At 40.1% G+C, this 22541-nt stretch overlaps 1 protein-coding gene across 1 annotated transcript; it reads left to right on the forward strand.

Annotated features, from left to right (window-relative positions):
* Nucleotides 1-126: 126 nt before the first annotated feature.
* On the forward strand, nucleotides 127-22345 carry mmp11b (matrix metallopeptidase 11b). The gene is made up of 8 exons (XM_031734277.2): nucleotides 127-297; nucleotides 9833-10098; nucleotides 11777-11920; nucleotides 17474-17607; nucleotides 17694-17908; nucleotides 18027-18231; nucleotides 18789-19049; nucleotides 19155-22345. The coding sequence occupies exons 1-8, from the start codon at nucleotides 193-195 to the stop codon at nucleotides 19280-19282; spliced, it is 1458 nt and encodes a 485-aa protein (XP_031590137.1). The 5' UTR covers nucleotides 127-192; the 3' UTR covers nucleotides 19283-22345.
* The last annotated feature ends 196 nt before the right edge of the window (nucleotides 22346-22541 follow it).

Genomic DNA, 22541 nt, shown 5'->3' on the forward strand with positions numbered 1-22541 from the left:
GCAGAGTGTAATACTCGCTTTGATTTACAGATTACAGCAGTTTGCGAAACCCATGAGCTGCAACCCTGGGAGTATAAGGGGTTAAATCACGTGTGTAGTAAACCTGTTACCTGAGTAGGACAAAGACACCGGGGCCGACATTCATTCGCTCCGTCCGCTCTGTTGCACGGTCGCCGTCACAGCGTTGAAAAGATGCTGCGAGCTGCCGTGTTTTACGGCAGCATCCTGCCTTTGTACCTTTTCCTCTGCGTCTGTTCTCTGCCGGTACACGACCACAGGACCGCCAAGCAGCTGCAGGTGAGTCAAAGCATCTGAAGCGTAAATGCACTTTCCAGAAATCCTTATGAATGGGAAAGTGTTCACAGATGCAATGGTGAACAAACACCCAGTAATACAGAAGTTGACATGAATAAATGAATGAAACATGTTAAAATTACCTGATATTTCTCATCTGTGTGTGTGTGTGTGTGTGTGTGAGTGTGTGTTCAAAACTGTGCTGCATGTATCGTCACATCCACTCATTTTAGGGATGCTGCTGTAAGTTCCTTTGTTGTTCTGGATACCTTAATGCTTCTGCATGCGCTGCTCTTAAAGACATCAATGTTCTCACTGAAAGCTGTTGATGGTTGAACAGCTGAGATTTGTGAGAAGTCTCTTTGAGTTTCTGTCACAACTGACTCAGGGAACTATGATTTTCATAGTTAGAACATCTTCAGATTACCAGCGTGATGTCTCTGTTTTGGAATGACACGGTGCTGTTTGTGAAGGATTAAAAAAAAAAAAAAAAAAGAGTTTTATTGTTGTTACTGTGTACTGTACCCTGGAGGGTGCCAGAGCTGCTTTCCGGTGAGTGAGAGTCAGATTATGCAGGCAGAGGCACGCACCTGGTAACTCCGGTGCAAACGCTACTTATTTGCTGACTCAGGGGAAAACCGCAGATAACTACTTAAAGACAGAAACGTAAGGTAAACAGGCAGTGGGCAGCAGAGTAACACCACCAAGACTTGTTTGTAAGCTTTAAGTGTCCACAGACAGGAACCGGCCCTGGCAAAAAGGACCCTGTGCAGCTGTCTGGCATTCCTATTTATTCCTTGTTTGATTCCAGTGACTAATCATAATAGCTGAAGCAGACCTGCTGCTTGTGACAGATTCATGTTACTAACAAACAGTCAGTCCCTGACATTCCTTTGTGTGGGAGGCTTCCTTCTGGACTGACGAATGAATTCATCTGTTTATCTGCAGGTTAAGCAGCTGCAGGACCATTAAGTCAAATTAAGTCAAATACTAGCATTTTATACAAAGTAACCCTGTTACCCAGAAAAGGTGCTGTTGCTCATAACAGTCAAGGCAAAAGCTCAACTTTAAAAATAAAGAAAAATTGTTTTAAAGATTGTTTTTTTTAGTCAAAGTTTATGAAAGTAGATTAATATACCAAAATCCACTTTAGTGATCCTTATGACTGCAGTTTTTGTGTAGTTCCCTGACTATCCAACTTAACATCTTATGCTCTAATATTCTTTGTTATGATCATGTAAACACATTAGTTTACATGTGTTTTAGTCTGGTTAATGTAAAAAAGTCTTCATCCAAATGTATACAGTTAAGTGCAAATATTTTTGGAGACTGACACAATTGTTAAAAATCCACATTAAAATAACCAACCATCAGCAATCATTGTTGTTATTAAGTGTTGTGCTGCTTGAACACTGAAGAACATGTCTTCAGGTTTAGACAGAAAGACAGCGGTGAGATGCAAGAGCACAAACTCTCCACATTATGTTCAAATCTTCTGTTTATGAGGAACATCTAATTAGAAGAAAACTGATTAAAAGTGAAATAAAAGAATTAAAAAAGAAAAAAAATGGTATATGATGTCTGAGAATAAAAATGAGGTAAAAGTTGAGCAGAATAGGTCATTTGAAGCCTTCAAAAATGCACTTTTTCACAATATGAAAACCTGAAGAAGACAAACACAGCTCTGTGGTTCATACTGCTCTAACAATGATGTAAAATGCAACACACAGGAAATGGCTGTGTTTTTAACTGCAGAAACGTAGCTTGTTCAGACGCGTCAGACCAGAGTGTGCATCTATAAAAACAAGCAATATTGTTGTCCATTTTATGCAGTGCATAATCTTAGTTGGCTGTACTATCATGTTGTTTTCACTCACATATTTTAAGAGGCAGTTTAAGTGGGATAATCGTGCTGTTTGGCTTGTGGCCCTTGAAGCCATGTCTTGTTTGGGCCGCTTGACATGTTTTAGAGGTCTTTCACCAAAATGTTCAGAAGATGTTAGAATGTTAGAAGCTGAAAGGACAAAAGAAAAACAAGAAAACATTTTTTCCCCTCCATTCCTCTGTACTCTCGATTTATTTGAGCTTTACAAGTAACCTCGACAAGAATGATTTGATTTGTTGACTGTTAAAGAAGGACTTGTTAATTGTTTCCTTGGTGTGAGAGGTGTGCTATTTTCGTTAGTCAAAACAAGACATTTGAACACATCAATTTGGACTCTTGGAAAAAATAAGAAAAGATGTATTTTGACATTTTCTAGATCAAATCACTAAGTGATTGTTTCCAGAAGATATTCAGCAAATTAATCAACAATGAAAAAAATAGAGTTGCAGCTTTTGCTGAGCTGGGTATACACTGGATGGAGCTTATAAAGTAGCTAAAACTAAGTCTAACTTCAAGAACTGAAAAAAGTTGCTCATTGTATTAACAGTACCGGTCATTTTAGACACTTCTAGTATTTTTGCTACTCATGATAATATATCATCTGGATGATATATTATCATGGTATTTTGAATGCAAGACATAGAGAAGTAGTTTTATTTTGGTATTGAGCCAATCACAGGCCCAAATACTTTCACTGCTGGAGACAGTAGTTCTCACTGTTTCTATAATCACACTTATGCACTTTTATCTGGAAACTGTTTTCAAATGAAATCACTCTGCCCTACATCCTCAATTATGGATGGGGACTTTTATCAAAGGAAATTGGCAGGGTCTGCGTGATACGCTCACAATTTCCACCCTGAACAAAGGAGTTTGGGGGTGATAAAATCTAATCAAAAAGCAAAACGTATGCCTACTTGATTGTTTCCAAACGTCTGAATTTTTCCCTGTCCACACATGGCCAAAAGAGTGATCTTAAACAGTGTGGGATGAGGACAAAAGTTTAAAATCTGTTGAAGTTTGTGAAGGTCTATTTTACAAGAGCATCCAATATACAGACAACAGGGATTTGCAGGTACATGGAGGGAAATAAAAACAACAAGTGACTGGTTTAATGACATGCCCTGTGTAGTGAGCCAGGAAAGTCCAGTAAAAAACAAAAATCCAAAAAAGCACTGGTCAAACACGTGAAACAAGCACGATGGAGGCATGTGAGGGAAGTGCAACCAAGAATGAGGGAAAAGACATGCACTAAATAGACACACCGGGGAGAGAGGGGTAAAAGGACAACAATCAAGTCAATCAGACAGAAATAGATAATAATCAAAACAATTCAAAATAATACAGGAAGTAACCTAAAAAGGATTTGAGAGAAAGGCAGATGCAGGCACACAGAAAGAACAGAAGAGGGGAAAACCTTCAAAAACACAAAGGACAGAGAAAACTAACCATTCATATTAGAAACCACAACACACAGAAACTGCAATGTTTTCAAAGGTTCCTATGGAAAAGTTGATGTTATCTAGAGTATGATGGGGCTTGTTGACTGAAGGTTGACTGAAGGTTTACTGAGAGATGTTTACCATGGAGAAGCAGCCTCTCATCTCTATTCATGCTAATACCCTTCATCCTGCAAACATTCCCCACACTTGGCACAGTCAGCTCTCTGTGTGCAAAACACTTACAGCCTGCTGATATTCAGGACTTTTTGTCATTAAATATTTACCCTGGAGAAATTTCTCCCACTATGTGCATCATTTATCTAAAGTTTGGCTACTTTTTATCTGCCAAGGGATATCTGTGGGATATCTCATTGCATGTGTTTAAGAGGGAGTTAATTCAAATCCTGCATGTTTTTTCTGTCACGGTAAAAATGATCATTCTCGCTAATGTTTAGATTACCATCCTTAACAGCCTCTCATAAAACACCCCCGGTATTATAGTGCAGGTGACCTGATGTCATGACTGAAGAGGGAATTTCCAGACATCTGCTCACTGTGTGTGATGCAGCTTTTTGTAGCTTTGATGAACACATTTTCGTCTGTGTGTGTGCACATTTTTTCTGTCATGTGCAGGTTCATACTTGCACATATACGTGTAGTTGCATGTTTGAACATCATCAACAAAGAATCCTCAGTGTAACCACCTATTAGATAAAACTATAATGCTCCTTTCTGCAGATGGGCCCAGCAGTACACATGGCTTGTGTCTCAGGCACACTGATTTGGATGAGAAGCAGGAACCGCACTATCCTGTGGGGACATGTTGGCCCCATCGGCAGGATTCCCAAGCATACACAATGCTTTCTTTTAGTGGCATGTGACTCTGTGTTTATGCCTTTTAAGCAAACCTGTACTCATTGCCAACATACTTACAAAACAAACTATAGTTTTGTCACTCATCCTAAATTGAACAATCTGCTAGCTCAGCATGGCTCCGGCTTCAGCATTGTTCAAACTGTCTTAGCCTGGGGTGCCAAACTCATTTTACTTCTTAAGCGGGCTGGTCCAGTGAAAATCCCCTTTTTGTCAGTATAAAGAAGTTACATATTTAACTTTTTTTCTACATGATGAAGAAAAAGCTGCTGTGACAAGGAAAGAAATCTGTGACCATGACTCTTTGGACTTAAAATGTAAGAAATAAATGTGTAAAATTGCAGAAAAAGTTTTGGTTGATCATTGTTTAGATTGTCCAGTTTGTTTTTTTTGTAGCTGTAAAAAACTGACATTTCTATAGTAGAAAATAGAAAATAGAAACTTGTCTGTTTTTCACAAAGTTACAGAGGTTTTATTAGACACATAGCTAAGCATTTTTCTAATTTGCTGAAATTTGTGAAAGCTGAAATTTCTTAGGTATTGAATGGAACAAAATAGGCTTTCTCGTCAGAGGCCATTTTCTGGGAAAAAACCAAAACTGCGGCCAACAACACTACACAACGATAGACTGATGTGCAAATAAGGTATGAGGTAAATATGACTGAATTCCAAATGGGGTAGTGAATCCTTATCTTCAGTTACTGACCACGTTACTTTTTAGTATATTAGTAATAGAAGACATGATTGCAGTCTTTAACTGTCGTTGCACTACCCACAGTTTCAGTGGATTGAACTACTTTAAAAAATTGCTTGTCAGAATAAACTTATGATTTATGAATCTATCGCAGGAAAGCCCTAGCAGCCATTAATCTGTTAGCAAAGACAAACGCCCATGCTATTTGTTCTGCAAAGCAAATAGGGATGTTCTGATTTAAAAGACAAAGGGTCAGTTTAAGAATTAAGTTCAGTCAGCCTCCGTCATGTTAGTAAGTGCTCTCCACCCAGTATAAGGTGGAATTAAATGGTCTCTATTTTATTGAATGGCCTTTATAAGTTTAAAATCAAATAGCACAATTAAAGCTTCAAAGGTTTTGAATGTAAGACCTGACATTTGATGTTGATGATTAACAGCTTTGCTTGCTGTGAGTGAGACTCAAAAAGCAAAAACAACAAGGTCTTTTGTAAAGTAAAGGTCTAAAGTAGGGGTGGTGGTTCAGCACTGCTGAACAGAACTGAACAGAACTGAACTGCTGTTCAATTCAAGGTCCATACTTTTATACTTGGACCGAAAAGCAATGTAGATCAATGTAGCTTCAGAATTGACAGGGAAAGTATATTCTTGAGTCTATCTATCCATCCATTTTCTAGCCTAAGCAGAGAAGTTCATACCTCCCCATCCCCAGCCACGTCCTCCAGCTCTTCCGGGGTAGCACTGAGCCATTCCCAAGTCAGCTAAGAGATATAATCTCTCCAATGCATCCTAGGACATCCCTGAACACCTCACCCAGGAGGCGTCCTTGTCAGATCCGCGAACCACTTCAACTGGCTCCTTGTTATGTGGAGAAACAGTAGCTCTCTCACTTAAGTCCTCACCCTGTCACTAAGGGAGAGGCCAGCCAAACTTCAGAGAATGCTCATTTATGCAGCTTGCATCTGCAATTTCATACTTTCAGTCACTACCCACAGCTCATGACTATAGGTGAGCGTAAGGACAGATTGACTGGTATAGCAACAACTTCTCTCAGTATCTGCAATTGATATAATCCACCTGCCAGTCTCCCACTCTCTTCTCACCTTGCTTGTGAACAAGACCCTGAAATACATAAATTCTTCCACTTGAGGCAGGCACTCATCCCTGATCCGGAGTGAGCACTCCACCCTTTCACAGCTGAGGGACATGGCCTACACAGGGAGACAAGGAGCCGGATTTAAATGCAAGCATGTCAGGAAAAAGTGAAAAAACAAGCAATTAGCAGTATCTGGCTGCATTTCAGTGATATTCGGTGTCTGAGTGTCTAAATGAGTTTTACAGTGCTTGAAGCCATTTATAATTCTTAACTTGTTTGATCTGCTGCTCACCACAAACAAGCACAAGCTGAAATGTTGGACTTTTAACTGTATTTTCATACATTTTGCAGCTTTTCCAACTGACAAAAACCTCCATTATGGCCATTCATGCCACACAATATAATTAAGCAATAAACAATTAACCTGTTGAACCCCAATGCTCTTGGTACTGGAGGCGAGAGGGAGAACAAGTTATTTCAACAACCACCAAACAGCTGAAACGGCAAATGATTAAAGAGCAAGTAAACGTAAGATGTAAACACAATGCGTGGATCCCTCCGTTCACCCGATATACATGGACATACCTTTGTTCCTGAAAGCAAACACCTCACAGAATTTCAAACTGCAGGTTTCATCACTCCAAACAAAATTTACTGAACCAGCAGCAAAAGTAGACCAAAAGTACACTTGACGTTTGAAAAACTGAATTGCCTCTTACTTTGACTTTCATCCTTCCATTAATAATAGCAATTTTCTCCCTTATTTGCACATCAGTCTATCGTTGTGTAGTGTCATGTAGTGTTTTGTTTTTGTTTTTTTCCCAAAAAATGCCCTTTGACGAGAAAGCCTATTTTGTTCCATTCAATACCTAAGAAATTTCAGCTTTCATAAATTTTAGCAAATTAGAAAAATGCTTAGCTTTGTCTCCAGTAAAACCTCTGTAACTTTGTGAAAAACAGAAAAGTTTTTCTATTTTCTACAATAGAAATTTCAGTTTTTTACTGACTACAAAACACAAACAAATTGGAGAATCTAAACAATGAGCAACCCAAACTTTTTCTGCAGTTTTACACATTGATTTCTTACATTTTAAGTCCAGAAAGTTGTGCTGACAGATTTCTTTCCTTGTCACGGCAGCTTTTTCTTAGTGTAAAATACACATGGCAGCATATTAGCACAGCTAACTGTCTTCTCAGTGAAAAACAGGCCACTCAGCAACTCTGAAACTGAACTGTACCAACAATCATAGGCTGGCCTGGGCCAACTTACATCCCTCACATCAGACAACAAAAACCAACACAAGTGAGCCAGCAGCTGACGTCAGCATGTAATGAAGGAGTGTGACAGACGCCCAGCGCAGCACCTTATGACGCTTCAAACATCAGATGGATAACTGAGCTGAGGATCATACTTTGGTGGCAGGAGCTCAGGAGGGTCATCTCATAAGGCTGATGGTTTGATCTCTGGCTGGTCCAGTCTGCAGTCCAAATATTCTTCAGAAAAATACTAACTACAAATTCCAAAAGGTTGATTCTGTTCATCTGGACGTAGTGATTGTTAGTTGGAGAAACGTTTCGTCACTCATCCAAGTGACTTCTTCAGTCTCAACTGACTGCAAGTTTCCCCAACCGTATAAACAGTACATTTGCACAACTACTGAAACTAGCACCACTGTATGGGCTGTGAGGTGAGTTCCTTGATGCAATTTGTCATGACCATTGATCAACAACCACTGATCAAAGACAATTGATCAAAGCACACTGATCAATGGCCGTGAGTACCATTCACAGAGAGTTGGGGAATGGCTGCAATCACAGCATTGTAAGATGGTGAAAGATGAACCCCTCCTCAATTCAGAGATGGTTTTTCCCTTTTCACGTAAATGGCCTCCTTGACTCCGCGCTCAAACCAGCGTTCCTCCCTGTCCAGGATATGTACATCCTCATCAATGAAAGAGTGTCCACTGGCCTGTAGGTTTGAATAGATTGTGGCCTGACGAGTTAGCTCTTCTGTGTTGTGCCATCCACTTAGTCAGAGGTTGTTTGGTTTACCGATGTAAAAATCATGGCAGTCCTCCTGGCACTTAACAGCGTACACTGCATTACTCTGTTTGTGTCAGGGGACTCAATCCTAGGGGTGGACCAATTTTTGGTGCAGCATGTTTTGGGGTTTAAAAGCCACAGAGACACGGCTTTTAGATTGTTCAACTGTATCAACTGTTCTGATACTCCTGACACATAAGGGATCACTAAGGGTTTTCACTTAGACAGCAGTTGTCCCTCTCTCCTGGATCGCCTGGAGCTTTCTTTAGGCGCCTTCCCAGCTTTGACAAATGCCCAGCTGGCATAACCACATTTACTCAGAGCCTTCTGGATGTGATGTTCTTCTGCTTCCCTGGCCGCTGTGTCTGTGGGGATGGTGTTTGCTCTTTGTTGTAGCGTCCTGATGACACCCAGTTTGTGCACTCCGCTCTTGCTCTTGACGAAGGCGGTCGCACTTTTCTCCTCTCCTCCTCCTCCTCTCCCTTAGCTTCCCTGCTTAGCCTCTTGTGTCCTGTCTAGTCTCGTGTTTTTTGTATTACTTTTCCCTGGAACACTCTCTCACAGTCTGTTCTCTAAAACCTTGATAACAACTGTGTTTTGACTGTTCTTCCCTTTCTATGCAAGGCCACCTGGGTTGGCTGGAAGACTGTTTACTCTGTCTCAGCTGAACTCTGGACACATACACACACAGACATATATACACATGCAGACATACACTCATCCCCCCTCCCCCCTCCAGACGCCTTCGACACTTATTCCCTTCCAATGCTGACGGTGGATCATGGAGACCAGCACATAGGCTGCAGGCCCGGATGTACTGTCTACATTGGCTGTCTCTCACCCTTTACCCACCCCTGTTGCTTGTCATGTGTTTTTTGGTGTATTAAGAGTTTTTTTTTTTTTTTTTTTCATGTGCTATGTGCAGAGGTGTTTTTTTTCTGTTCTCAAACTGATCTCCCTGTTGGAGCTCAGTCTGGGAGGAGTTATTTTTTTTCTCCTTATCTTTCCTCATGTGGTGCATTTTCCATTGTTATACCTCTCTGACCTGTCTTCCCCATGTGATGTTTTTGTGTAATGTATGTATGGTCGGAGGGTAAGATGGTGCCGCCATTGCGTGCAATAGGTCGGCAGCCTTATGAAATTTCCCCTTGTGGGACTAATAAAGGTATATCAAATCAAATCAAATCTACTGGAGTAGGAATATGTATGAATATTAGCTAATAGGAAGCACCTAAGCATAGAAAGAAGTGCTTGTATAATGGGTGAATGAGGCATTTTGTATAATGAAAGTACTTTCTCCAGGAGGGTGTGAATGTTATGAACGTTATGTCATCAGCATCAGTATTTTGTGATGATTTACTTTCAAAGAAGTGTGTATGAAGTCAAAAGCCAAGGATAACCTGGAGTTTACCAGTAGAAAGGTGGCAGAAATGGTGCATAGCCAACATTACATCTTTATGTATCTATTAAAACTAAAAAGTACTCTGACTCTGTTTTCTTTCCCCCAGAGATGGAGCAACAGTCACGCCGGTCTGAAGAAGAGGCCAAGTCATGAACAGGACACACTAAATGAAGAGTACGATTTGAAGTCCCAAAATGACACAGATTTGTGGAATCGTCCTCGCTGTGGAGTCCCAGATTATCCTGCCTTAACGCAGCTCAGCACGACGTACAACAATGTGAAAAAGAGGAGGGGCACCTTGAGTAGACAGCAGCGCAGGAAGCGATTTGCGCTCTATGGCAGGCGATGGGAGAAGACAGACTTAACTTACAAGTAAGAAACACTAAAAAGCCTCTAACTACAGTGGCTTGTTTCTTTGTTTTACTGATGTGTTACATGGCTGCCTACATGACCATAATTTGCCCAAAGCTGATGGTTTTTGGTTCAGTATGGGGATCTAATGAAACAAATATGTTTGTTTAGTTTCACATTAAGACTTGTGATGTAGATTGTTTCTAGTTTTCATTTGTCAAAACAACTAGCAGCTATCTTATAAATGGTGGAAGAACTGGAACTTTAAGCTTAACAAATTTATTACATCACCAACCAGTATGAGGTTTATGCCATAGCTGCCCTAAATGTACAGTATTGGCAATTACCATAATAACTTGTTATGTTTCTATAATGGTTTATCCACGAATAATCACAAGCTCTTTAATCAGAATCATATTTTTATTGCTAAGAAATTTATTTTTATTGATGAATTTTCTAATTTACTGTTTGAAAAATGGGCCACAAACCAGTGCACTCTTAATATCACTCCCAAGCCCGGATAAACAGGGAGGGTTGTATCAGAAAGGTGCATCTTGCATAAACTCTTGGCCAAATAAAACATGCAGTCGGGGCCTAGGTTGTTAACAACATCCACCGTGTTTGTGAAAATTCTCAGTCATCCAGGTTATCTTAGCTTCTCATCCGAGAAGAACTGAAGAAGCTTCTCGGATGAGAGGTGAAATGTCTTCAAGAAACTTAAAGTCCAGACGCTTTTTTTCTTTCCGAGCCCTTTAGGCAACATCCAACAAGGTGCTGGTGGCCAAAGACAAACACAGAGGAAAGGAGGAAGGCATGTTAGGAGGCAGCGCGAGAGAAAGAAAGGCAGGAATGGGGTGTACTTAATGTAGGGACTGGTAAAAGAAGAAAACTGAAGAGAAGGAAGGTCTTTTTATATAAGACACTGTTTCTTAAGCTATTCAAATTTTGTTTTTTTAAAACCTGCATTTACCTATTTATGACAGCTCTTTGTAGTCTTAATGAAGTCTGGTGCTTGTACAGATTTACTAGTGCCTGTGTTTGAGCAGAGTGCCACCTCATAATTGCAAAATAAATAATAAGGGTACTAATAAAAGGAACTTGAACTTGACGGACAAGTCGTCACAATTGCGGGTGGTGGACTAACTGCCAGGTTATTCCCCAGAAAAACATGCATGCCTTTAATTGGTATTGCTATCAGAAACAAAGCTCTACTCTATTGCCCAAATACACAAAACTGACACAGAAGGACCAAAAGCAGAAGCTTAAAAATAGAGAATTCACCACAGCCCGATCCTTCTAGCTGCCCAACCAGAATCAAATGAAGCTCCTCCCTAGTCTTCAGGTGCTACTTGTGGTGGATACTTATGCACTGAAACCCATAAGCCTGGAAAAAGCAACCAAAATTGCCTCGAATGTGTTCCCAAGACCACTGCTTTAACCACTTTGGACACCACAATAAAAAAAATAGAAAAATAAAAAAAAACAAAACAAACCCCAACAGACTCCAAAGGGAATTCGCTCTTAGGCCTACCAGGTACATATGCAAATCAAAAATAGGCAGGGACGAGCCAAAGACAGCTATGTTGTTTAATGCTATTGATCCACATGGATTTCCAAGAGTTTAAGACGTCTAGCATACCATATGAACATATATATTAAATGTATGTTAACATAATATTAATGTGTTTGTGCCAACCAGGATCATACGTTTTCCCTGGCAGATGAGTGAGGACAAAGTGCGGAGTGTTTTCCAGGAGGCGTTTGGTGTGTGGGGTGCTGTTACTCCTCTCAGGTTCAGAGAAGTAACCAGTGAGAATGCTGACATCATCATTGACTTCAACAGGTGAGACATGTCCACCAGTGAGCAACACAACACTGGCCTTTAAGAATAAACATTCAGCTAAACTGAGACATTGATTTACCTAAAACAACAACCCAAGGACAGTTTGCTTTGTCACTCATTTATTCAACAGAAATATTAACAGGAATGAAAAATAAATACAGAGCATGACGTTTTGAGCAATCCTCTAAACCGCTGCAGATTCCCCCAGTTGCAAGATGCCTAAATGAATGCCTTGCCTGCCTTACATATTTCAAATCCACTTGCAAATTTTCGGTGAGATTTCATAAACCTCGACTTCATCTTTTCTAACTTTTCCCTGATGGAATTGCTTGTATGATTAGATATGATCATCCTGTTCAAGCTCAGCTTCAGATTTTTTTTCATATATACTGTCATTAATGAGAAGATGGAAGACGAGATACAGCAGAAATAAAGCTGTAAAAAAGGAACTCTGTGATTTGTTGTTTCTTGGCCAAATTCTAGATGAGCCATCTTAAGCATGAATGTGAAGCAGCTGCAAGTATTATGACTTAAACATTTGTATAGATGAAATCTTGACCATTAACATTGTGTACAGTAATCGCACATGATGTGTTTGTACTTTTCTTCATGTTCTAGCACTTTAAAACCCCCAAATCGTAATCAGCATTAAGTAGTTTCAGAATTACAATATACAACAAAACTAGTACATCAATATTTATATATCAAATCACTTAAGCTCTGGCCTGCCCAGATGTAGCTGTGGTGTGGAACGGTGAGCACACATGCCAATCTAGGCAGACAGTAGACACAGGCACACCTCCAAAGCAACTGCAAGGTAAGAAACTAGCTAGTATAATTAAACAAAAAACAAGAAACTAAGTAACCTATGTTTTTACCAAGAGTTCATTTGCCTTAAGATAATTTTAGTTTTTATATTAAATAATATGAGGTTCGTCTTGATGCATTCTCAATCATCCAGGAAAGTAAATCTCCAAAAAGTTGATTCTGTTCATCTGGATGTAGTGTTTTGTGGGAGAAACGTTTCGTCACTCATCCAAGTGACTTCTTCAGTCTCAGCTGACTGCAGGTTTCCCCAATCTTATAAACAGTACATTTGCATAATGACTGAAACCAGCCCACTGAAGGAACAAAGGGCTGGGAGGTTAATCTTAATTATGCAAATTCTCATGACCATTGATCAACAACCACTGACTAAAACCCACTGATCAAAGACCACTGATCAACCGCTGCCCAAGCGAAAACCTGTAGTGATCCCATATGTGTCAGGAGTATCGGAACAGTTGAGACGCATTTTTTCTAAACACCGTGTCTCTGTGGCTTTTAAACCCCAAAACATGCTGCGCCAAAAACTGGTCCACCCCAAGGATCGGGTCCCCCGACACAAGCAGAGTAACATAGTGTACGCATGGAGTCAAGGAGGCCATTTACGTGAAAAGGGAAAGACCATCTCTGAATCAAGGAGGGGGCCTAAGGGTACATCTTTCGCCATCTTACAATGCTGTGATTACAGCCATTCCCCAACTCTCTGTGAATGGTACTCATGGCCATTGATCAGTGGGCTTTGATCAGTGGGTTTTGGTCAGTGGTTGTTGATCAATGGTCATGAGAATTTGCACAATTAAGATTAAGGAACTCCCTCCCAGCCCATTGTTCCTTCAGTGGTTTCAGTCATTATGCAAATGTACTGTTTGTAAGATTGGGGAAACCTGCAGTCAGCTGAGACTGAAGAAGTCACTTGGATGAGTGACAAAACGTTTCTCCCACAAAACGCTACGTCCAGATGAACAGAATCAACTTTTTGGTAATATGAGGTTCATTCTGATGTTTGAATCCACACAACTGCAAAGACGGTGGCCAAAAGCCACAGCAAAGCACAGCTTCTTTGAGCACCTGGAGCAGGATTAAGACTACTCTGTATGGTACATGTGGGCTCCATGATCAAAAATCTTTCACTTAAGTTTTTTAAAATCATTCTTCCTAAACAAATGCTGACATGTTCAGGCAGGGGCTTAGCAAGACTTGTAAAACCAGAACCAGAACCCCAATACAGGAAGTCTGAATCAGCTCTCTGCCTAACTAATCCTAATCTTTATCCTATGAATCTTACCCAGTGTGCAGCTCAGAGTTTAGATAGACCCAGTGGGTGTGGGGATTAGACCAGTAATAACTGCCTTGAAGCCCTCCGGGTCTCTACCCTGCTTTCTGATAATAAAAACCGGGGACCTGAGTAGCCTTGCAGGCCCGGTCCTACCAGCCACATCCATTAATGGCAGCTCCCCTCTAGATGGGTGCACTTGGTAACTAACTAGGGTGAATTTGGTGGCTTTGAAAACTAATTCCCAAGGGCCTGCTACTTTTAAAGTGCTGGAGTAAACCGTAAGATCTAGTTATACAAACGAGGAACAATACTCAGATTTTTACCTTTACTGTTTCACAAAGGGTTGAAAAGGGAATGTCTATAATTTAGACTTTAATTGCAGGGCATTTTATTAAAGCAATTTATCAAGAGCAAAGCATGAAATAATAACAATCACAAAATAATATTCAAATCGCCTGAATTATACTTTTCTAATTAACCAACTCTGAGCCAATGCTGACCTTGTTCTAATCCTTGTGAGGGAGGAGGTTAGGGAGAATGAGCGTAGGTATGACCCATTAGGAGACACATCAATGGAAAACAAATGAAATCCAAATCCTTTTGAATCAATATTCTAACACGGCAAAAATGAGCAGAGAAAAAGTCAAAAAATACAAAACCAGTTTGCAGGTTCACAGTCCAGCGGTCGATCCCTCTGGGGTCTCTGCTGGAATCTTTAACATCTTAGGTCCGATCTTCTGAACTGCTCATCTTTCAGAAGACAAAGGGAAGAACCCTGTATCACTTTTTCATCTAACTTTTATACCTGGTCATGCTTTCTCCCCCCATTTTCTGGACGTCACATCTTCTGAGTGGCCTGACCCTTTGTGACATCCAGTCACATTGTTGACGTCTGATCACCTGATGACCTTTATCATCCTCTCTCTATCTATCTGACTTTTCCACATCAATTATTTAAAGCAATTTTAAAAATCACTTTATTACATTTTTTTTTCTTTTCTATGCAGTACTTAATTTGTCAATAATTCCATCACATATGAATGTTCAGTCATACATGAATATGCTTCATTTCATGCCTTATTGAGGTTATGCTATTTCTCTTCAATTATGTTTCTCTGACTTTATGTCAAGAATCATGTATAATTATGGGTTGGCAGCACATTTCTTATCTTTCACATTTTTCCAGCCACACACAGACACTAAGCTGCCAAGGTCAAACCTGGATCATGTCTGTGCAGACACAATCTGGATATTAGACTAGTTTTCAAACTGCATTTCTCATTCAACATATTAATCAAACTTATATTTTTATTATATCTTTAATTAAGAATAAAGATTATTTACTTTTAGCAAATATGGATAAGGTCTGTTATAGCTCTCTTTATCTGTTCAAACATAAAAGACCTTTTACTCTCTCGCACTAGCACCACTGGTGAACAATGGGCTGTGAGGTCAGTTTCTGGGTCATGTGACCTCACAGCCCAGTGTTTGCCAGTGGTGCTAGTTTCAGTCATTATGCAAATGTACAGTTTAAAAGGCTGGGGAAACCTGCAGTCAGCTGAGACTGAAGAAGTCACTTGGATGAGTGACAAAACGTTTCTCCAACTGAAAACGCTACATTCCAGATGAACAGAATCAACGTTTTTTTAAAGACCCAGACATAAATCTTAGGCATGACTCCTTCTGTCGGAGTAAACCAGGAAACACTAAACCAGATGTCTCCCAGCCAAGACTGAGAGAAGATTATGGAACAAATGCAACATAGGACTTGTTTGGTGGGATTTTTAATAGCATGCCTCTGGCTACATATTGTATCAAATCAGAAGAGTCATTTAGCATCAGATTCATGATACTTCAATGTCATAACAGCTCTCTTGTTTTTCAGTGCCCTGCCACACTTCACTTACTTTGTCAGCAATTCAAGTTCTAACGTGTGTACAAGTTACTTTCACGACTTATTTTTAGAACTACTGCTTTATTCTTTTTTACTATTATATACTCAGTTAAAAACTATCACTCTACCATTTTTTGTATAACACACTTTGTACACATTAAAATAGGCTAGCCACTAGTTTACTTGGTGCAGCGTAGAAATGCATCATGTGCCTGATATATAGCTTACTGACATACTTTAATATCAAAGCATGTCTTACATAGTTTTCTTACAGAAACATTGGTCCACTGAAATTTCAACTAGTCAACAAGTCCACATAAAAAGGTTTTTGACCATTGTATCATTTTGTCTAGCTAAATAATGCAATCCAAGTATAATTCTACAAGCAGACATTCCCTTTAACAGCTACTCACTTTGTGGCATATTTAAGTCATGCCCTATTGTAAAAGCAAAATAAATACTTAATTTTGTTCTTACACATATTTCTTCATGCCTCGCAGAATCTGTTTCAGAGTGCTGAACATGATGACTCAATGGCTGAAACCAGTCCATTTACCATTTACCAAAATCACTAAAGTTACTAAAACAAACTAATTTAGGACACAAGCAGTTCTCAATATTACCATATGACAACAAAATGAACCTTTTTAGGGAGTGGCAATACATTAAATGTTGTGCTTTTATGTGCTTCAAATTTTGTAAATTCAAAGGACCTTAATTTAAATATTGTTTGTGGATGAGCACTGCCGTTCAGCAGTTGGGTGTTTGGGATGAACTCCCCTAATTTTAACAGCCCTTTAGTTTTCGCACAGTCATACTCATCCTGTACACTTTATACACTCATCCCCCACAACACACCCAGCCAACATAGCACCTTCAACACTGATTGGGGTGGTAGTCTTCCTACACCCCTGTTTCATACACCCTGCTTGGAATGGGCATCTACAGGTGGTTTGTGGGGCGCTCTGGCTGTGTCCCGGTTTGCTGCTGGTTCAGGGGGGCGTCTGCTTGCCTGCAACTCAAAAGAGGGGCTCAGTATATGTCTTTATGTGTTTTTGTGTGCCATTGGTGGGTGGGTATGTATGAGTGAGTGAGTGAGTAAGTGAGTGACCGAATGGCCTGTGTGTGTGTCTTTGTGTGTGCACATGGCTGAGCCTTGGCCCCTGTGGGACATGGACTGCTCCCCGCTGGACACTCCTGCCCCTCCCTGCGATGAGGATACTTATTGTGGCTTCTCACACTCATTTTCAAGTACATTTCATGACTTGCACACTCTCTCTCTCTCTCTCTCTCTCTCTCTCACACACACACACACACGCGCGCGCGTGCACGCACACAGGAAGATTGTTGATTTATGTATCTGCACAACACTGCCAATTGGATGTTTATAAGGGTATTAGCTGAATCATTGATTGATGTGTATTGCGATTTAGAACTAATATTTAGCATTAGGAGTTACACTGTACTCAATTTACAACATGCTTAGCATAGAGAAAGAGCACCAAAAGAATGATATGTGGTAGGTTTACCTTGTCCTCTAACAGAAGTGATTGTGTAGGTACTGGCATGGGGACAGCTTACCATTCGATGGTCCAGGAGGAATCCTTGCTCACGCCTATTTCCCCCAGACACAGAGAGAGGGAGAAGTCCACTTTGACTATGATGAGCACTGGACAGTGGGCAATAATGCTGGTGAGTACATTTGAAATACTTTGAGCTGAATGGAACAAAAAATAACTACTCTAAGTTTGACTGCCCTCCTTTGTTTGCTTGTTTAGGCACAGACCTCCTCCAAGTGGCAGCTCATGAGTTTGGCCATGTTTTGGGCCTGCAGCACTCCCTTGAGCCCGATGCTGTGATGTGCCCATTCTATAGTGACTCTTACCCTCTGCAGCTGAGTGAGGACGACAAAAGGGGCATTCAGTATCTGTACGGATCCCCTCGCCACACACCGCCTGTGATGACAGAGACCAATGAGATTCAGACTGAACTGGTGAGGCCCTTGAAAATACATGTATTTACTTAAAAACATAACCCGTCCTGTATTTTGCTGCTTTGCATGATAGTTCATAGACAAAAATTTTCAGACTACGTTTGTTGCTGTGTTCCAGCCAAACGCTTGCAAAACAAACTTTGATGCCGTATCCATGATCAGGGGAGAGCTCTTCTTCTTTAAGTCTCAATATATTTGGCGAATCCGTGATGGGCAGCTACAAGCTGGTTATCCAGCTTTATCATCACGCCACTGGAAAGGAATTCCGGAACACATTGATGCTGCGTTTGAAGACAAGTCTGGCAACATCTGGTTCTTCCAAGGTACAGACGCGAACTTGTCAATTTTTTTCTGGAGGACACGGGGGAAGGACACATTAAACAAGTATTTCAACAAAAATATCCTTTGTTCCTCAAAACTAGTCAAACAAAAGTGGATACACATGGACTGTAAAATTCTTAACTGCCATGTGGAAGTAAAAATAGTGAGTGAAAGGGAATGAAGTCTTTATAAAATGTGTGTCCGGTGAGTTCAGTTAAGGGAGAAAGAAACTCAGGGGCCAATCAGTGATGAAAAAGTCAAGAGAGGAAATGAGGTAAATCTGGTGAACTGTGGGAACATGAGGAAAAAGGTTAAATAAAATAATAATCTTCACCACAGTGACACACGAGTTTATGGTAGAGATACGTAGCCTTGAATGTTGTTGTTACGTGGTTGTACTTTTTCACAAGGATGTGCTTTACGTGTATTCAGCAGTGATGATTTCTAGAAACAACATCCTGGTTACTTATTATTACTGGAATCCTACTGCACAAATAGTCATTTTCCTCAGTAAATGAGAGCAGCATTTGAAGTTTCATTTTCACTGTTGCTATGGCAGGTGACAGCTACTGGGTTTTTGATGCTGAAAGGAAGATAACAGGGCCAGATTCAGTGAGGCGGCTGGGTCTTCCTGTAACAGACATTGAAGCAGCTTTGAAGTGGGAAGAGGACCATACTGAGAAAGTCTACTTCTTCAAGTCGAGTTACTACTGGGTCTTCAATGTTCAGGATAATCGAATCAATGACATCCACCCTCACAGCATTTACGAGTGGAGGGGAATGCCCAGCCACATCGATGGAGCTTTTTTGGACAGATATGGTGAGGAGTGTAATCTCTGCCTCTGACTTAGTGACTGGTAGGTCTAGAGAAGGTTTTAACCTGTACATCTGGAGTTCACTGTTGCATTCTTTCGCCCTTTGATAGGCTATGCCAATTTCCTGAGTGGAATGCACTACTGGAAGTTTGACCCAGTGGCACTGAAGGTACTGGAAGGCTATCCCCGGAGCATCGGCATGGATTTCTTTGGCTGCTCTGCCTCTCTGTCCAAATAAGTTAATATACATCTGCATTACTTTTACAAATCATTTTTTTCTGTTAAATTTCCCATACAAAACACTCAAGATGTTTTGGAAATATTCAATCTGATAGATTTCATGAATTTGACTACAAAGCAAGTGTCTGTATTTGCCTTTTGCAGAGCCAGAGATGTTTCTGTCAGTGTCAGAATACAATGTGGAGAAAGCTAGTTAAAATTGTTAGTGTCAGTTCAATAAACACTTCAGATCCAAGCTTTTATCCCACCATCTCAGCTGACTGCAGGTTTCCCCAACCTTACAAACAGTACGTTTGCATAATGACTAAAACTAGCACCAGTGGCTAACAGTGGGCTGTGAGGTCAGTTTCATGGTCATTAATATGCAAATTGGCATTTCTCTGTGGCTTTGAAAGCTACAGAGACATGATGTTTTGAGAAAATGCATCTCAGCTGTTCCGATACTCCTGACACATAAGGGATCACTAAGTGTTTTTGCTTAGGCAGCAGTTGTCCTTCTTCTCTCCTGGATTGCCTGGAGCTTTCTTTAGGCACCTTCCCAGCTTTGGCAAATGTCCAGCTGGGATAACCACATTTACTCAGGGCCTTCTTGATGTGATGTTCTTCTGCTTCCCTGGTCCCTCTTTATAAATGGTATGGTGGCTATTGATCAATGATGAAAGAAGTCACTTGGAAGATAAATAAAACTCCCACTGAAAATTCTACATCCAGAGTCAACTTTCTGGAACTGCTTAAAATGATTACTCATAGTACCCATGTACTGAGTAAATGAGTATTCAAAACCCACACACTCATAAACTGTTCTTTTGAGTGTTTGGCTAGTCTCAATTAAGAGATTAAGGTGAACACTTTCTTACATTAGTCTAGCATTATTGATGAGTTGTGTTAGTGGTAGAAACAAAAAAATGACATGTAGTTTTGATTTGATTGAAATTTTCAAACTCACTTTCAAGCATTCTGAGTTATTTACACGTTTCAAAAAGATTTAAGAGTATTCTACCATTCTGTTAGCTGTTCATTAACCATGCACACCTACTGGAGCCACTGACTATATTGTTAGTTGGCTCACAACCACAGATTGTATATAAAAATGATGGATGTAGCTTCCTGGTCTGAGGAGGGAATTCAGTGTGGATGTGCCTGAATCCTAAATTCTACTCCAATGTTCAGCAGGGAGCAACTTCTCTGCTTGCAGAGCCATTTTGGGGGGTATTTGATAGCAATAGTGGATACAGACAGGAAAGCAAAGAGAGAGAGAGGGTGGAAGACATGCAGCAAAGAGTCCCAGGTCGGATTCAAACCCAGGCCGCTGTCTTCTGGTCATTGGTCGCCTGCATACCCACCGACCTAAACTGAAGCCCACAGGGCCATTTCATATGGGAAAATTACCACTGACTCCTTCATCTGTGATCTCAGTCAACACTTTCCAGATGAAATGAAAATGTTTCTCAAAGGTGTCCTGAAGGAATCTCAAGCAGGGTATAGCTTACTTTGTGACTGGAAAGCTGCTATTGTATGAGCATGCGGCCCCTGGGTTTCTTATTCAGATCTCATCACATCGACTTGCAAAATAGCAAAATGACTACAGCAAAAGATGCTCAGTTTGAGGCCTTACAGCATGGACTTGGCTAACTAAAGGGTAATGCATACATCTGGGGTATATATGTATATATCTGAGCATGTACATTTAGGGATGGCTGCATCTTGGGAGGTAGAGCAGGTCATCTACTAATTGGAAAAGTGGTTATAAGAAGTGGTTATAGCTGTGCTAATAGAATGGCTCTACAGATGGCAGGTTCACTTAGAACTTATCTCAAGACTCAGCTATCTCACCAAATGCTGCATGGATTGTGCAGAGGATTGGCCGCTACAAGTTCTGATATGTTTTTAAAAAAAATTCTCCAAATAGAATGAATAAAAATGTAAAAGATCCCAGCTTTACTTCTACACCTCTTCCACAGTTTGCCTAAGTTGTAGCTTAACCACAGTTTAGTTCTGAGAAAAATAGCTTTAACTAAATGTATATGTAATGTATAAATCATTGCATTCTGTTTTATTTAGATTTAACACAATATTCTGACTTTTTGGAATTGGCTTTGTACATACATGTGTATGGCTGGCCCTGTGAAACTGGGTTAGTGGTTTTACTGCTTCACTCTCCTTTGACCGCATCCACGGGCCATTTAGCCCCTTGGAAAATGATCTGCAAGCCATTTCTTTAAAAGAAAAATCAGGACCAGCCAGGAAATGACGCATTACTATAATAATGTAATTGTTCACAAAAGCAATTTCTAGCCTTTTATTCAGCTTGAGCAGAGGTAAACTGCTGTTCTGGCGCTGGCCTGATGTGAGAAACGATTGGTTTGCTTTTGCATTGTGTGGCACTGACAACCTGTGTTGCAAATCCAGTTTATCCACATTAGTTTTTTTTTAAACTAAACTAGATAGTATCCAGAATAAATGAAGCCTTGTGGTTAATCTTATATTTTTAAGGTGCTACTTAAGGTTCCATAGGCAAGACAGACACATGCCTCATATCTGCTCTTTTCAGTGTTAATGTTGTCCTTTGGTGTATTCATCTTGTGCCATAAAATAGTTTTTTTTTTTTTTCGATCTTTCTTTCAGTCTGCTGATTCCTCAAAACCACTGAGTGAAATTTTTAAAAACATAAACAGACACAAACAAAACAAAACAAAAAACCCTCTGTGATATAAACTGTGGTTTAGGCCTAATCAGAAAAAAGAGAAAAAGAGACAGAATTACACTATGGCTTCACTCACAGTAATGCATATTTTTATGGATATTGCATATTTTCATTTGTATTCAGTACTGTTTTCTATTGTTTGTAATAAACAGTGCAGGACACTGAGGATTGCAATGATTTGTAAAATACACTGGTGTGCCTGCAAAAAACAGCAGTCCATCATAGCATGGACAGTTAGCTGTGATTTTAATCATTGCAAATGCGCCTTAATAATGATATTTTATTGGGATATCCTTTTTAACTCTCTGTTTACCATTATATTCAGGGGTATTTCATGTGAATAAACCAGTTCTGTATTTACACGAAAACAAACTAATTTTCCTGTTTTTGAATTCAAGCTTAATAATAGAAAAAAGTTTGTATGGAGGTGCTGAATGAACTGAAAGAAACACATCGATACTGTTCAGTGAACAGCATTACGGTAAGTTTTCTTTAGCTTTGATTCATACCAAGAAACCTGATCTCATTTCCAACATTTATGGATCATTTATGG

Source organism: Oreochromis aureus, linkage group 7 (assembly GCF_013358895.1).
Source record: "Oreochromis aureus strain Israel breed Guangdong linkage group 7, ZZ_aureus, whole genome shotgun sequence".
In the NCBI taxonomy this organism is placed as follows: Eukaryota; Metazoa; Chordata; class Actinopteri; order Cichliformes; family Cichlidae; genus Oreochromis; species Oreochromis aureus.

Excerpts from the sequence above, each read along its gene's own strand:
- mmp11b (XM_031734277.2), top strand. The coding sequence starts at position 193 with ATGCTGCGAGCTGCCGTGTTTTACGGCAGCATCCTGCCTTTGTACCTT. Across the intron at positions 11,921-17,473 it reads ATCATCATTGACTTCAACAG|GTACTGGCATGGGGACAGCT; the intron begins GTGAGACATGTC and ends GTGATTGTGTAG. Across the intron at positions 19,050-19,154 it reads AGCTTTTTTGGACAGATATG|GCTATGCCAATTTCCTGAGT; the intron begins GTGAGGAGTGTA and ends GCCCTTTGATAG.